This window comes from Oncorhynchus nerka, linkage group LG9b (assembly GCF_034236695.1).
Source record: "Oncorhynchus nerka isolate Pitt River linkage group LG9b, Oner_Uvic_2.0, whole genome shotgun sequence".
NCBI lineage: Eukaryota > Metazoa > Chordata > Actinopteri > Salmoniformes > Salmonidae > Oncorhynchus > Oncorhynchus nerka.
This window is the reverse complement of record NC_088424.1, coordinates 11,857,116-11,873,883: the sequence shown is the minus strand read 5'-3', so window position 1 is coordinate 11,873,883 and position 16,768 is coordinate 11,857,116. Positions and strand designations below refer to the sequence as shown.

At 40.9% G+C, this 16,768-nt stretch overlaps 1 protein-coding gene across 1 annotated transcript in view; it reads left to right on the top strand.

The window, feature by feature from the left end:
* The window catches only part of LOC115114819 (cadherin-7-like), a 79,662-nt gene that overhangs the window by 46,041 nt on the left and 16,853 nt on the right, over positions 1–16,768 (top strand). Inside the window, exons 3-5 of the mRNA XM_065013330.1 lie at positions 9,891–10,185; positions 14,132–14,251; positions 16,422–16,589. Of these exons, the coding sequence (XP_064869402.1) occupies positions 9,891–10,185; positions 14,132–14,251; positions 16,422–16,589 (583 nt within the window). The remainder of the gene's footprint in view (positions 1–9,890; positions 10,186–14,131; positions 14,252–16,421; positions 16,590–16,768) is intronic.

Sequence of the window (16,768 nt, the reverse complement as noted above, 5' to 3'; positions counted from 1 at the left end):
AAATAGATTTTATTATTTTATAACAAGTTGAACTTTTCCACATTTTTCCATACAACGTCCTTTAAATAAAGAGGGATGATTGAGTCTTAAGTATTGAATTAGAGCTGCATGGCATCCATCAGCTCTCGGTCCCACCCGCTGTAATTAAATTTGCCCAAACTAAATCCCATGTACTGTCTTGGAGTGTGTCGGGCCAAAGCCCATCACTCAGGATATGACATGCATTTCGACGCCGCTTATTTGATAGGATGGTTTATGTGCTGATGAACGGGCACATTCGTTGAGGGGAGAGAGACTGATAATTGATGTGTGTTGGCAGGGGAGATGGCACGACAACGCCATATTCCTTCATCGGGTGACATTTACGGAGGGGCCAGTTGAGATGTGGGGTTAGCTGCGATACAGGAAGTGAAACGGATGAATACTAAATTAGTGTGTCTGAAACGAGCTGGGTTTGTACTCTCGCTGGCATAATTGGTGTTCGCCACGTGCCATTGGACAAACGAGGAGGCTTGTGTTAGCTAGGTTCATTTGTCTCCCTTTATCACTGTTGAAATATATTGTGTTTGATAGATGCACACACACATGAACACCCACAGACAGACACGTTCACACAGACATATGTACACACACACACACACACACACACACACACACACACACAGCCTTTGATAGCCTGGCTGGCTGGCTGTCTCTGCCTGGCTGTCTCTATCTGTACATACGCCATGGGTATATATAGGAGTTGGCCATCTTTCGGACATTTGAGGGCACTAAGTTTTTACAGCAGGGTTAGGGTCAATTCAGGTTTCCATTCTGTTCAGGAAATGAATAGAAATTTTCCCATTCGGTCAAAAAGTAATTATGTTAATTCAGTCTGTTGAAATTATGTGGAAACATTAGTCGGCTCAAACATTTTTTGGTGGCGGGTTTGTGTCTACCAGCTGAAATAACTTGTCATAACCTATCATAATATGGTCTTAACAATGTCATGACCCATATATTTTCACTTGTTGTGACTTAAATTGTATTTTTTTATGGATGGCTATGACACCTATATAAGATTTTCAAAACCCATATTTATTCAAATGAATTTTTCCCTGGCAAGAATTTATTTCATTTGAAAGTTTGTTTCGTAAATCCTTTGTTGTTGCAATGAATTCTTTACAGTTATGTATATATATTTTTTATCATATTTTAAATAACTTGTAGAAAATGTACTTTATGACACTGTCATGGAGCATTATGATCATCCTGTGTCACTTTACTTGGAGTAAGAAATATATGCCCTCATATCAATCATCAGTCAAAAAGAGTGGGTGTTGTCCGAATCCTGAAATATGCACCACTATCCCAGTCATCAGCAAGAGAGCATTGGGGGTAGGTGCATGTCTGACATCAACCAACTTCTGTACCCACACTACTTTTAGCCTATATTCAGTACCCAGTTTGTTCTCTATGAGCTGTTTCTTTAGTCTGTTTTCTTTAAGCCACTTCAAGCTTGCATTTGTTATACATTTCTGGTGGGCCTTTTTCTAAGCAGATAGCAAATATATTGTCCTCAGATGTGACATTGTAATATCTAGCACTTTTTTGTTCTGTGGAGCAGTAAGAGATGCCCACTAGCCTTGGAAGACAGACATGAGCCACAAGGGTCATAGTCTGTGTGGACTTTGTGTGCTCAGCTCTTTTCTGACATTGGTAAAAGCAACATCCTGAGGACCTGACCATCCTAAAGGGATATATCCTGAACTGAGAGACATTTGTAACTAGCCACTTCTCCACACTGATGTAGGATTTTAATTTGATCACCCTTTTGTTGCTAGATCATTTTCATGTGCCGCAGGAAATGTAGATGAGCTTTGTGATAAATTCACTGAAAACACAAACTAACACATAGTTAGGGTAGTTGATGTGATTTTAATTCTCTATAATTCTTAATTAATTATATTGACAAGCACAAACTTTTGTTTCTTGAAAAGCCATAGTCAATCAATCAATAATATAATAATACTCTTAGTAAAACATGTTCATCTTTAATTTACAATCTGTAGAAACTATGAGAATAGACAGATTCAGAACTTTTACGAAACATTACAGCACAGTTTAAAAATATATGGCAATTAGAAATCAAAACAGGATGGTTTTCAGAGATAGATGGGAGGGTTTGAGGGTAGCTGAAGGGTGGAACCAAAAACACATTTAAAAAAAGATAACTAATGTAATGAAAACATGAATGAAATTTTGTTCACCTACTCTTTTACTTATGACACAGAAGTTTAAGAAACAGTAGTCCTGAAGTCAATTCATGATATTTCCAAATAGTTCTTGATTTGATCAAATTTTGTCCCCAAAATGTCCACATAGTGTGACACAATTTTGTGATTAATTGCGCAGGGGAGGGTTCTCTTACAATGAGGAAGTACATAAGACATTGCTGGAGCACATGGTCTGAACAGATTGTAAGCTTTATTAGAAATATTTCTCCCATTAACATACAAGGGGTCCATTTCTTAGTCCTTTGGTGCCTTTTGAATGTATAATAGAAATAAGAATATAACAGCTTTTTTCCCTTGGTGTGACATGAAGAGGGTATCACATCAGAGGAAATAATGACCATTTTAGACTTATTTTCTATCTAATAACACTTATTTGTATTATACATATTTGTGACCTGTTGCATTTTTGCTTCTTTTAAGTGGTTCTGAGTGCAGTATTTACATATTAATTCTCCCACGCCTGGTTTCTCACATCCTGAAAGTGATCATTGCTCCGGCGACCCCTGGGTCTGTCTCTGCCCTCTGGTTCTTTTACCTGGCCCTAGTGATGGTGAAGGTAGATATTGGCGACTGGATGTGGTGCTCCCACTCCTGGTTCTCACTCTCCGCATTAGACCAACCATCCCCTCGATCCCTCTCTCTGTCCCACCAGTTTCACTCCTCCTGGCCAATTGGCATACGTGATCCGTCCCTGGGAGGGACACGTTGTGTTTCTCAAACCCTGTTATTGGCTCCATTTTGCGGTATACTCCAAAAACCCTGCAAAAGAACACATCTCGAGTGGTGCCTCAGCTCCCATGGCTTCGGCTGTTGGTAGGTTGAGACCTTACACTGGGTAGGCTTAGGTCTCCTCCATCACTGGAGAACTCTGCCCCTGCGCATTTCTGCACTGCCAAGTACACATCAACGTTCTGGGGGTCTATCTGAGTGATCCTGCCAGGAGCATATTGCTGTCTCAAAGACTTGCCATGAAAGTCTTAGTACAATGGGCCGGTCAGTGAAACTGCAAATGGCTCATTAAATTAGTTATGGTTCCTTTATTGGCTCCAACGTCACTTGGATTGGATGACTGCAGCAATGATAGAGCTAATACATGCCAACAAGTGTTGACCTTCAGGGATGCATGCATTTATTCAGACCCTAAACCCATGTGGGGTAGGCCTACTCTCAGATGCTTTTGGTGACCCTATAACCTCGACAGGTGGCATGCCTTTCTTGGCGCTGACAGTCTGCCCTATCAACATTCAATGGTACTTTCTGTAGTGACCAAAGGGGAATCATGGGGGGTCTAAAAACAGCTACTACGTCCAAGGAAGGCACCATTGCGTGCAAATTACCCACTCCCGACTCGGAGTTAGTGACGAAAAATAACAACACAGGACTCTTTCAATTGAAATTACTACATTTGAAATCTTTTAATTAATGAGGATCCATGACTGATGTTCAGAAGTTGCATTTTAGAGCAGTCAGAAACCTCTGAAAGTGTCATTATTTATGTTTTAACCATAACATTTGACTGCCTGTTGTGTATTTTCCATCGGTGTGACATACTATCCTATGGGGTGGAGCCAATAAATGAAAAGAAAAAAAGGGGTTGAACAAAATGTTACAAATATTTTTTTATGGCATATGGCAGCTTTTTACTTTTCCTGAAGCCTCATTTTGACCAGCTAATAGCCTAACCATTGATCAAGCAACATTATAGACGAATTGCTGCGCCAATACAGGTGATATTAATATTTTATATTGGAAAATGTACAGGGAAGCTAAGTTGTACACCTGTACTCGATCAAGTCTTGAGGGGGAGAAAAAAAAGGAGTTCTACACAACATCAATACACAGCCATGTTCCCTACCCCGAAATGTATATGTTTAAAAACGTGTTGGAAATACAATAATTGCACAATAACACATTTGATTGTAAGACAAATTGAATTGTAACATGTTAAAAATGCATTCTAACCTGTCTTTGCTTTCACGAACATCTGAAAAAGCTTGTCTGGAGAGCATTTTTACTTCCCAAATACATTAGTATTAGTATTTGTATTCCAAATGTACTGAAAGCACATTATTAAGTCATTTCACATGTACATTCCCTGTTTTTGTTTACACGACTATAACCCTTGCAAACATGTCATATTTTCGGTCATATCTCAATGGCAACTAGCTATTTTGGCCTTGACGGAACTGATGTCCTCACCTATTCCAACTCTAGCATCCCTTGAGCAACTTTGAACAAATAACAGTGTAACTTAAGTAGCTGCGGGCAGTCACTTAGAAAAGAGCATTGAGCTGTGCCATGGAGACAGTCTTGTTATTGGGACTGCGAGCCTTTTCCTATAGAGAGGAGGGCGGATATGGAATAGACTGTGTTTTTCTCCTTGGTTCATCACTGTAAATACACAGATGACTGAGCAGAACACAGAACAAAACATAACCATGCCCCCCAAACACACACACACGCACACACATTTGTTTAACTATTAAAATCCTATTTTCCCTAACCTTAACCCCTAACTCTAACTCCTAACCTTCATTGTAACCCTAACCCCTAAGACAATAATAGCCTTTTTCTTTGTGGGGAACTGCGAAATGTCCCCATTTGTCCGGATTTAACTTGTTTTACTATCCTTGTAAGTACTTCTGTTCCCCACAAGGATAGTAAACCAAACACACACACAAACTCTCTTTTCATACTCCTGAGTCTGGAGAGGGTTGACTTGAAAATTATGATGGTTTCAATATTAGAGGAGAAAAAGCTAAGAGCCTAGCTTGTGACCCAGGTGCCTCAAGAGACCGAAATTAAATAAAGCTTTTCAGTCAGAGAAAAAGTGTTTCTCTATTTGAAACAGAGGGAAAGAAAGAGCGGGGGTGGATGGGTAGAGAGGGAGAAGGGCAACATAGATTTCCTGTTTGAGATGATATAGAGCATTTCTTTTCAATCTCCAGATACCAGTGAAGGCTGCTGAGGGGAGAACGGCTCTAAAATAATGGCTAAATTTGAGTTTAATGGCTGGAATGGAGTGAAAGGAATTATATCAAACACATGAAAACAAAACAAAAATGTGTTTGATACCATTCCATTTAATCCGTATTATGAACTGTCCTCCCCTCAGTAGCCCCCACTGCCAGACACATATTACAGTCATGAATGTATTGTATTATAATTATTTTCCATTGAGAAATGAAAACAAGCCCAAAGATTTTATTTTTTATTTTATTTATTTCACCTTTATTTAACCAGGTAGGCAGGTTGAGAACAAGTTCTCATTTACAATTGCGACCTGGCCAAGATAAAGCAAAGCAGTTCGACACATACAACAACACAGAGTTACACATGGAGTAAAACAAACATACAGTCAATAATACAGTAGAAAAATAAGTCTATATACAATGTGAGCAAGTGAGATAAGGGAGGTAAAGGCAAAAAAAAGGCCATGGTGACGAAGTAAATACAATATAGCAAGTAAAACACTGGAATGGTAGATTTGCTGTGGAAGAATGTGCAAAGTAGAAATAGAAATAATGGGGTGCAAAGGAGCAAAATAAATAAATAAATACAGTAGGGGAAGAGGTAGTTGTTTGGGCTAAATTATAGATGGGTTATGTACAGGTGCAGTAATCTGTGAGCTGCTCTGACAGCTGGTGCTTAAAGCTAGTGAGGGAGATAAGCATTTCCAGTTTCAGAGAATTTTGTAGTTCGTTCCAGTCATTGGCAACAGAGAACTGGAAGGAGAGGCGGCCAAAGGAATAATTGGTTTTGGGGGTGATCAGAGAGATATACCTGCTGGAGCGCATGCTACAGGTGGGTGCTGCTATGGTGACCAGCGAGCTGAGATAAGGGGGGACATACCAGGCAGGGTCTTGTAGATTACCTGGAGCCAGTGGGTTTGGCGACGAGTATGAAGCGAGGGCCAGCCAACGAGAGTGTACAGGTCGCAGTGGTAGGTAGTATATGGGGCTTTGCTGACAAAACGGATGGCACTGTGATAGACTGCATCCAATTTATTGAGTAGGGTATTGGAGGCTATTTTGTAAATGACTTCGCCGAAGACGAGGATCGGTAGGATGATCAGTTTTAGAGATACCCAGTAGGCTTATGTTTTTGTTTTTACATAAAGCAATTATATTAATAGCATTGATTCTAAATCTCCTTAATTCAGAATGTGATGTGAAAAACCCTGGCGCATTATGTTTCTTCACATACGTAGTCAGATGTAAAATAAACTTGTTTTCCAATATTTGCATTTCAATAACTCGAGATTCAGTGGCTGTATTTGAATGAAATCCATGGTAAAAATGAGCTAAGTTTGTACACAGGGGAAAAATAATAAACTACGCAAATCCATGTTACACCATGTTACACCTCTAATAAATAAGAAATGACAGAAAAACACATTTTCTTGAAAACAGATCCCCGAAACCGAGGGCACCTGGAGTGGTACCTGAGAAATGTAAAGCGTGTTGTACACTGATGTATTATGTTTAACAAGATATCCTTGACCAAGAACGGCAGTTGGTATTCATGTGTTCCAGAAATGTGCTGATTCTGCAAAGACTGAGGTGTGTGAAGAACAGAACAACTTGACTTAATCTTAACACGCAAGTCTTGTAAAAAATGTCTAAACCAGATCAAATCATTTCAACAGTCTCAAAGGATTATTCTACACTGCTCAAAAAAATAAAGGGAACACTTAAACAACACAATGTAACTCCAAGTCAATCATACTTCTGTGAAATCAAATCAAATCAAATTGTATTTGTCACATACACATGGGTAGCAGATGTTAATGCGAGTGTAGCGAAATGCTTGTGCTTCTAGTTCCGACAATGCAGTAATAACCAACAAGTAATCTAACTAACAATTCCAAAACTACTGTCTTATACACACAAGTGTAAGGGGATAAAGAATATGTACATAAAGATATATGAATGAGTGATGGTACAGAGCGGCATAGGCAAGATGCAGTAGATGGTATCGAGTACAGTATATACATATGAGATGAGTATGTAAACAAAGTGGCATAGTTAAAGTGGCTAGTGATACATGTATTACATAAGGATGCAGTAGATGATATAGAGTACAGTATATACGTATACATATGAGATGAATAATGTAGGGTATGTAAACATTATATTAGGTAGCATTGTTTAAAGTGGCTAGTGATATATTTTACATCATTTCCCATCAATTCCCATTATTAAAGTGGCTGGAGTTGAGTCAGTGTGTTGGCAGCAGCCACTCAATGTTAGTGTCAAACTGTCCACTTAGGAAGCAACACTGATTGACAATACATTTCACATGCTGTTGTGCAAATGGAATATACAACAGGTGGTAATTACAGGCAATTAGCAAGACACCCCCAATAAAGGAGTGGTTCTGCAGGGGGTGATTACAGACCACTTCTCATTTCCTATGCTTCCTGGCTGATGTTTGGTAGCATGAGACGGAGTCTACAACCCACACAAGTGGCTCAGGTAGTGCAGCTCATCCAGGATGGCACATCAATGTGAGCTGTGGCATGAAGGTTTGCTGTGTCTGTCAGCGTAGTGTCCAGAGCATGGAGGCACTACCAGGAGACAGGCCAGGACATCAGGAGATGTCGGAGGGCAACAACTCAGCAGCAGGACCGCTACTTCCGGCTTTGTGCAAGGAGGAGCACTGCCAGAGCCCTGCAAAATGACCTCCAGCAGGCCACAAATGTGTATGTGTCTGCTCAAATGGTCAGAAACAGACTCCATGAGGGTGGTATGAGGGCCCGACGTCCACAGGTGGGGGTTGTGCTTACAGCCCAACACCGTGCAGGACGTTTGGCATTTGCCAGAGAACACCAAGATTGCCAAATTCACCACTGGCGCCCTGTGCTCTTCACAGATGAAAGCAGGTTCACACTGAGCACATTTTGACAGACGTGACAGTCTGGAGATGCCGTGGAGAACGTTCTGCTGCCTGCAACATCCTCCAGCATGCCCGGTTTGGCGGTGGGTCAGTCATGGTGTGGGGTGGCATTTCTTTGGGGGGGCCGCACAGCCCTCCATGTGCTCGCCAGAGGTAGCCTGACTGCCATTAGGTACCGAGATGAGATCCTCAGACCCCTTGTGAGACCATATGCTGGTGCGGTTGGCCCTGGGTTCCTCCTAATGCAAGACAATGCTAGACCTCATGTGGCTGCAAGAGGAAGGCATTGATGCTATGGACTGGCCCGCCCGTTCCCCAGACCTGAATCCAATTGAGCACATCTGGGACATCATGTCTCGCTCCATCCACCAACGTCACGTTGCACCACAGACTGTCCAGGAGTTGGCGGATGCTTTAGTCCAGGTCTGGGAGGAGATCCCTCAGGAGACCATCCGCTACCTCATCAGGAGCATGCCCAGGCGTTGTAGGGAGGTCATATAGGCACGTGGAGGCCACACACATTACTGAGGCTCATTTTGACTTGTTTTAAGAACATTACATCAAAGTTGGATCAGCCTGTAGTGTGGTTTTCCACTTTAATTTTGAGTGTGACTCCAAATCCAGACCTCCATGGGTTGATACATTTGATTTCCATTGATATTTTTTGTGTGATTTTGTTGTCAGCACATTCAACTATGTAAAGAAAAAAGTACTTAATAAAAATATTTAATTCATTCAGATCTAGGATGTGTTATTTTAGTGTTCCCTTTAGTTTTTTGAGCAGTGTATATTAGTTCAATGATATACAGTGCCTTCAGAAAGTACACACCCCTTGACTTTTTCCATTTTTTGTTGTGTTACCGCCTTAATTTCAAATTGAAATTGAGATATTGTGTCACTGGCCTACACACAATACCCCATGATGTCAAAGTGGAATTATGTTTTTAGCAATTTTTACTAATTCATTAAAAATAAAAGCTGAAATTTGTGGAGTCAATAATGGTGGTGACTGCATAATGTTATTAGTATGCTTGTCATCAGCAAACACTAATAAAACACTAATAAATAAATGATATAATACTAAGCACAGGCAAAATCCTAGAGGAGAACCCGGTTCAGTCTGCTTTCCAACAGACACTGGAAAACAGGAATTCATCATTTGATATATGAGTAAATCAATAGTGTCACTGGTTTGATTTTGAAGTGCTATTGCCGCTTTCTATGTTGTCTGTAGCTTGTGAGGTGTGGAAACACTTTGTTGCTTTTATGAATTTTGTCTTACTGCTTTTTGTTCTATGTTGCTATGTCTGTATGCTACGTCTTGCTTGTCCTATGTTGCTCTGTCTGTATGCTATGTCTTGCTTGTCCTATGTTGCTATTGTCTATATTGTAATTGTTTTCAATAACCTGTCCAGGGACTGCGGTTGAAAATTACCCGGCTGGCTAAAACTGGCACTTTTACTGAAACGTTGATTAATGTGCACTGTCCCTATAAAAATTAAATAAACTCAAACTCAAACTATTAACACAAAGACATGTAAAGTGTCATCTTTGATATTGTCTCAATAACTATCTGACTCCCACAACCTCAACATGTGTTTGTTTAGTTGTTTGGGGGGTGTTATTGAGTGCAGAGCAGAGGACCACTCTCCATTGTGACAAATGGAAAATAAAGCTGTTTTATTTTGTAATATAACCTCATCTCTACCCCTGTAGCTGCACTCGGACGTGGACAAGGGTGAAGGGCAGGTGAAGTACGTGCTCAATGGCCAGGGAGCTACCTCCATCTTCACCATTGACGAGAACACTGGTGATATCCATGCCACCAAGCGTCTGGATCGCGAGGAGCAGGCTTACTACACACTCCGGGCTCAGGCCAGGAATCGCGAAAACAACCTGCCCGTGGAGCCTGAGTCCGAGTTTGTCATCAAGGTCCAGGATATTAATGACAATGAGCCCAAGTTCCTGAATGGGCCCTACTCAGCCAGGGTCCCCGAGATGTCCCCAGTGGGTGAGTAACATTAAGTGACATCAACCCAGCTGGCAAAACCGAGCAAAAATAGTTTTTAGTTGGAGTTATCTAATTTCAACCATCTAATTTCAACCAGTTTTTCCTGCTGGGAAGTCCTATGGAATGGTGCAAAAAATGCATAGTGGGTGACAAGCAATAGGCATACACTGTGTAGCATAGAGGACATTTTGTTTAACTTTCTTACTACACTGGACAAAAATATGAACGCAACATGTAAAGTGTTGGTCCCATGTTTCATGAGCTGAAAAAAAAGATCCAGAAATGTTCAATACACATAAAAAAATTGATTTCTCTCAAATTCTTTGCACAAATGCATTGACATCCCTGTTAGTGAGCATTTCTCCTTTGCCAAGATAATCCATCCACCTGACAGGTGTAGCATATCAAAAAAATGATTAAACAGCCTGATCCTTACACAGCTGCACCTTGTGCTGGGGACAATAAAACGGCCCTCTAAAATGTGCAGTTTTGTCACACAGCACAATTCCACAGATGTCTCAAGTTTTGAGGGAGTGTGCAATTGGCATTTTGACTGCAATAATGTCCACCAGAGCTGTTACCAGAGAACTGGATGTTAATTTCTCTACCATAAGACACCTCCAATGTTGTTTTAGAGAATTTGGTAACTGCCTTACAACTGCTGACCATGTGTAACCACGTCAGCCCAGGACCTCCACATCCAGCTTCTTCACCTGCGAGTTCATCTGAGACCAGCCACCCGGACAGCTGATGAAACTGTGGGTTTGCAGAACCGAACAGAGTGCCCCCATGGTGGCGGTGTGGTTATGGTATGGGCAGGCATAAGCTACGGACAATGAACACAGTTTCGTTTTATCGATGGCAATTTGAATGCACAGAGACACAGTGACAAGATCCTGAGATCCATTGTCGTGCAATTCATCCGCCGCCAACACCTCATAGTTCAGGATGATAATGAATGGCCCCATTTCCCAAGGATCTATACACAATTCCTGGAAGCTGAAAATGTCCCAATTCTTCCATGGCCTGCATACTCACTAGACATGTCACCTATTGAGCAAGTTTGGGATGCTCTGGATCGACGTGTCAACAGCTTGTTTCAGTTCCCTCCAATATAGAACAACCTCGCAAAGCCATTGAAAAGGAGTGGTACAACATTCCACAGGCCACAATCAACAGCCTGATCACCCCTATGCAAAAGAGATGTGTCACACTGCATGAGGCGAATGGTAGTTATGCCAGATACTGACTGGTTTTCTGATCAATGCCCTTACCTTTTTTTACCCCATAGAGTTGATGTCCACGCACCAGCGGGAATCTAATTAGGATTAAAAAAAATCACCATCACTGTTAGTTTAAGATAGAGATATCTTGGATGCTTTTGCATCGGATGCTTATGAATCCACCACATTCACCGATGTCACATTTCCGCATCTACGGTGAAAGGTGACAGAGCTAGAGTGGTATTTGTCAGACCATGAGACATCCCGAAAATTGGTCTCCTCACAAAATTGTCTGTAGCAATCGAACGGGAAGCAACGTCAGCACAATATCTGTTCATCGGGAGCGTCAGGAAATGGGTTTCCATGGCCGATCAGCTGCACATAAGCCTAAGATCACCATACGCAATGTCAAGCATTGGCTGGAGTCACCGCCATTGTAAAGCTTGCCGCCATTGGACTTTGGAGCAGTGGAAACGCTTTCTCTGGAGTGATGCATCACGCTTCACCATCTGGCAGTCCATCGGACTAATCTGGGTTTGGCGGATGCCAGGAGAACGCTACCTGTAGTCCCAACTGTACCATTTGATGGAGGAGTAATAATGTCTGAGACTGTTTTTCATTGTTTGGGCTAGGCCCCTTATTTCCAGTGATGAGAAATCTTACCCGTACAACATACAATGACATTCTAGACTATTCAGTGCTTCCAACTTTGTGGAAACAAATTGGGAAAGGTCCTTTCCTGTTTCAGCATGACAATGCCCCGTGCAGAAAGTGAAATCCAAGCAAAAATGAAATGGTTTGTCGAGATCGGTGTGGAAGAACTTGACTGGCCTCCACAGAACCCTGACGTCAACCCCATCGAACACCTTTGGGATGAATTAGAATGCTGACTGCAAGCCAGGCCTAATCGCTCAACATCAGTGTCCGACCTCGCTCATGCTCTTGTGGCTCATTGGAAGCAAGTCCATGTAACAATGTTCCAACATCTAGTGGAAAGCCTTCCCAGTAGATTGGAGGCTATTATAGCAGCAAAGGGAGGACCAACTCCATATAAAGTTTTGACGAGTGTCCACATACTTTTGGTAATGTAGTGTGAATGGATCCGATAAAGAGAACTATTTGTTTAATTTGGTAATTAATAGCTTGTTTGCAGTAATGCTTCTCAAGACAATTTACTGTGACTATTGAGATGGCACGTAGAAAGAAAACCGAAATATGCCGGCTATAGTATTTTAATTTTTATTTAACCCTTATTCTACCAGGTAAATTGACTGAGAACACATTCTCTTTTATACATTCAAGTATAAATTACCAAAGTTACGATAGATTGTTATAGATTTTCTGTTAATTACCTAAATTCCTGAAGATTCCAGTAACTTTGGTCAATGTTTTTACATTTTACCGTAAAGGTCAAATATGTTCCCCCAATTTTCCCTTTAAGTGCCACCAAAGTAACACAGTGGTGACATCTCTGTATCCCTTATGAAATAAATATGTCCAAAGCCACAATTGGCAGGCAAAGGGCAAAAACATAAAAAATACAAGAAGCGTCGAAAAGTAGACTTTTGTCTTCATAGAGAGCCATTGAATTGTACCTTGACCAAGATATAGTGAAAGAGCAGTCGGCTGTGAAGCCATTAAACAACCGGGAAAGGAGGCGGCCTTCTCAATCATGAGGAGAAAGGGACCGGGGGGGGGGGACTTATTTAACTGAATTCAAGATTCTACCAATACATTTGAGTAGCCACTATAGCTGGCTGAAATGGTCCCCTTGTGACTGAATTGATTGTGCTGAAGAATTGCAGTTGAATTACTGAAGGCCAGTTGAACCACCAAGGTAGTGATTGGGTGACATTTTATATGCTGATATTGTATGTTGGGGAATGCATCATGTCTTGGAACTGTGTGAGTATGTGTATACCAATGCAAATGGAAAAAATACATGCATGCAATCAAAACTCGCAAATGTACTGTATGTCTGTGGTAGCTTCCATGTGGGCTGTCTTGAAACTTGTTATTCTTCCCGATTCAGGGCATGGCGGAAATGATAAATTCACAAAATAACTATTATTAGTGTCCATGTGTTTTAATTAGGATCATGTTCAAAATGTTTATTAAACATAAGCAGGCTTTATCACAAGTTTCAAATTCGCAAAGGTATGTTTTGAAGCAGTTTGAAATAACAAAGTTTGCGCTGATTTTCAAAGCACACCTCACAACCAGGCTCATGAGAACGGGGAGGCAGGTAGCCTAGTGGCTAGAGCATTGGACTAGTAACTGAAAGGTTGCAAGATTGAATCCCAAAGCTGACAAGGTAAAAATCTGTTGTTCTGCCCCTGAACAAGGCAGTTAACCCACTGTTCCTAGGCCGTCATTGAAAATAAGAATTTGTTCTTAACTGACTTGCCTAGTTAAATAAAAAAAAATGTAACCCATTGAATTGAAACGCAAGACCAACTCTAGCCTACACCATGCAATACATTATCACTACAACCCTACTTTTGGCCTTTCGTCCTAGAGGATAACATCACCACGTTCACTATCCATCCGATCCCTCATGGGATCAAATCCTGGTTCCACAGCTATTTCGACAAAAAAAATGATCAGCATTTCTCTGTCTACCTACATTATCCTGTCTGTTCAACTACAACGCTTGAAAAAAAAAAAGAATGGTGAAACAGGCTTTTCAGTTGTTTTTATGGCCAAATGATTTGTCATTACAGGCACATCTGTGGTGATGGTGGTGGCAACAGATGCGGATGACCCCACATATGGAAACAGTGCCAGGGTGATCTACAGTATCCTCGAGGGCCAGCCCTACTTCTCCGTGGAACCAAAGACAGGTGAGGATTAAACCAAATCACACAGAGGTGTATACTGTCTAAAAGCTGGATCAACGAACACCCCGAGGTGTTGGAAGCCAGGGTCAGCCACAGTGAAGCACCCCTGGAGCAGGTTTAGGGGTTAAGTGCAAAATAGGGATACCTAGCATCCCATCACATTCTGTGCTGTCTGCCGTCACCCTTACGCATAATTACATACAAATTATTAAACCTCCGCAGGGATAGTTTGTTAGATTGCAAAATTAAAATATGAGATATATTGGAGGATTCTGACATTATGTTACACAGCAAAGTCAAGTTTCCTCAAACTTACAAAAGGCAATTAGATTGAAAGCTTATTTGAGTGTTTTATGTTTTGTACATTTTCAGTTTGTAGATAAATACATCACTGAATATTTCTTAAAATTGCCCAGTAGCGGTACGTGGGTAAGATCACTGAGGAAGTCAAGCCAGGATTAAAGCCATGTTACAACCTATGTTGTGATAATTGCAATGTTTGCTCTATAACCCATTAGTTCATATGCCACCGTAATACACGATAAAGCTGAGACAACAAAATGACATCAAATCAAATGTTATCGGTCACTTACACATATTTAGCAGATGTTATTGCGGGTGTAGCGAAATGCTTGTGTTCCTAGCTCCAACAGTGCAGTAGTATCAAACAATACACGCTCCAACAGTGCAGTAGTATCAAACAATACACGCTCCAACAGTGCAGTAGTATCAAACAATACACGCTCCAACAGTGCAGTAGTATCAAACAATACACAACAATACACACATCTAAAAGAAAAAGAATGGAATTAAGAAATGTATCATTTTTAGATGGAGTGACATTGACTAAAATACAGTAGAATAGAATACAGTATACACATATGAGATGAGTAAAGGATGTCCAAAATTCGGCCAACAGTCACACTGTGGCGGGAATAAATTCAACTACACACAAATGAAAGTAAACAATGCATGTAACAAAACGTTACCTACAGCCAAGCAAGTTAATGTATTAGTTTACTAAACAGTTTACTAAACAACTATGGTATTGGTTGACTGTTGGAAAGCATTCCTCATGAAGCTGGTTGAGAGAATGCCAAGAATGTGCAAAGCTGTCATCAAGGCAAAGGGTGGCTACTTTGAAGAATCTCAAATATAAAATGTATTTTGATTTGTTAAACACTTTTTTGGTTACTACGTGATTCCAAATGAGTTATTTCATAGTTTTTGTCTTCACTATTATTCTACAATGTAGTAAATAGTAAAAATAAAGAAAAACCCTGGAATGAGTAGGTATGTCCAAACTTTTGACTGGTACTTTATCAAAGGTAGAAATTGTTATCTAGTTATCACTTAATACAACTCAAACTGTGTTTTATGATGGTTCTCCTGATGTTACTGAGTGTAAAGGGGGGTGCACACGTACAGTAGTCTGTTCCCAGATTAAAAGCCTCTCCTCTGCCATCAAGGACAGCATTTACAACCTAACGCGGTGCCTCTTATGTCATCATTCTTTGAGTGGAGTACTGCATGCATGAACCAGAGTGCTGACCATGGGCGACGGGGACAAACTGTAATAACGTTCCTGAGTTATGAGTTTAAGGCTCAGAGAGGTGATGGCGCATTTGCCAAGGATTATTCTAGAATACAACCATATGGTCATTGTCATACCAGGGAGAAACTCTTCCCAGCAAGCAAAAGAGGTTGCAATGACATCGTTATGATGTATTTTATGTTGTGGTCAGGTTGTGTACTGGTTGTTTAAGGAGGTTTTGTTAATGTTGTTTAATCAACCATAAAAATGTATCTTTATCTGGTTTTAACCTAATAATCTGACGAGATCATAAGAACCATAATATGACTTATTTCTCACGATGCCTTGATCTCGCCATCATTTTCTTTGTGTAACAAAGACCACATGATTACATAATGTGCCAAATTTTGCACGCTGGGCAAGTCGTAGTGGGATTTGTCTATTCTTTTTTAGGAGTTACTATAATGTTATAATGAATCTGAGTAAAAAATGAATCAGTCATTTCAAGAAGGTTGAAAAATTGCCACGTAGAAGACATAACATAAGTTGATTCAAAAACATACCAAGATGTACCAAGTTATATTATAACTGTTATAACTGAATGCCCTAAGTAAAGTGTTATTGAATCTTTTTTTGCAGGCGTGGTCAAGACAGCTCTGCCCAATATGGACCGTGAGGCACGGGACCAGTATCTGTTGGTCATCCAGGCCAAGGACATGGTGGGCCAGATGGGAGGACTCTCTGGGACCACCTCCGTCATGGTGACTCTCACTGACGTCAACGACAACCCACCACACTTCTCTCGCAGTAAGCCCTTCTTTTCAGTCAGTTTGCACAAGTCAGTTAAGAACATGTTCTTATTTACAATGACGACCTACACCAGCCAATCCCGGACGATGCTGGGCCAATTGTGCACCGCCCTATGGGACTCCCAATCATGGCCGGTTGTGGATTCAAACCAGGGTGTCTGTAGTGATGCCTCAAGC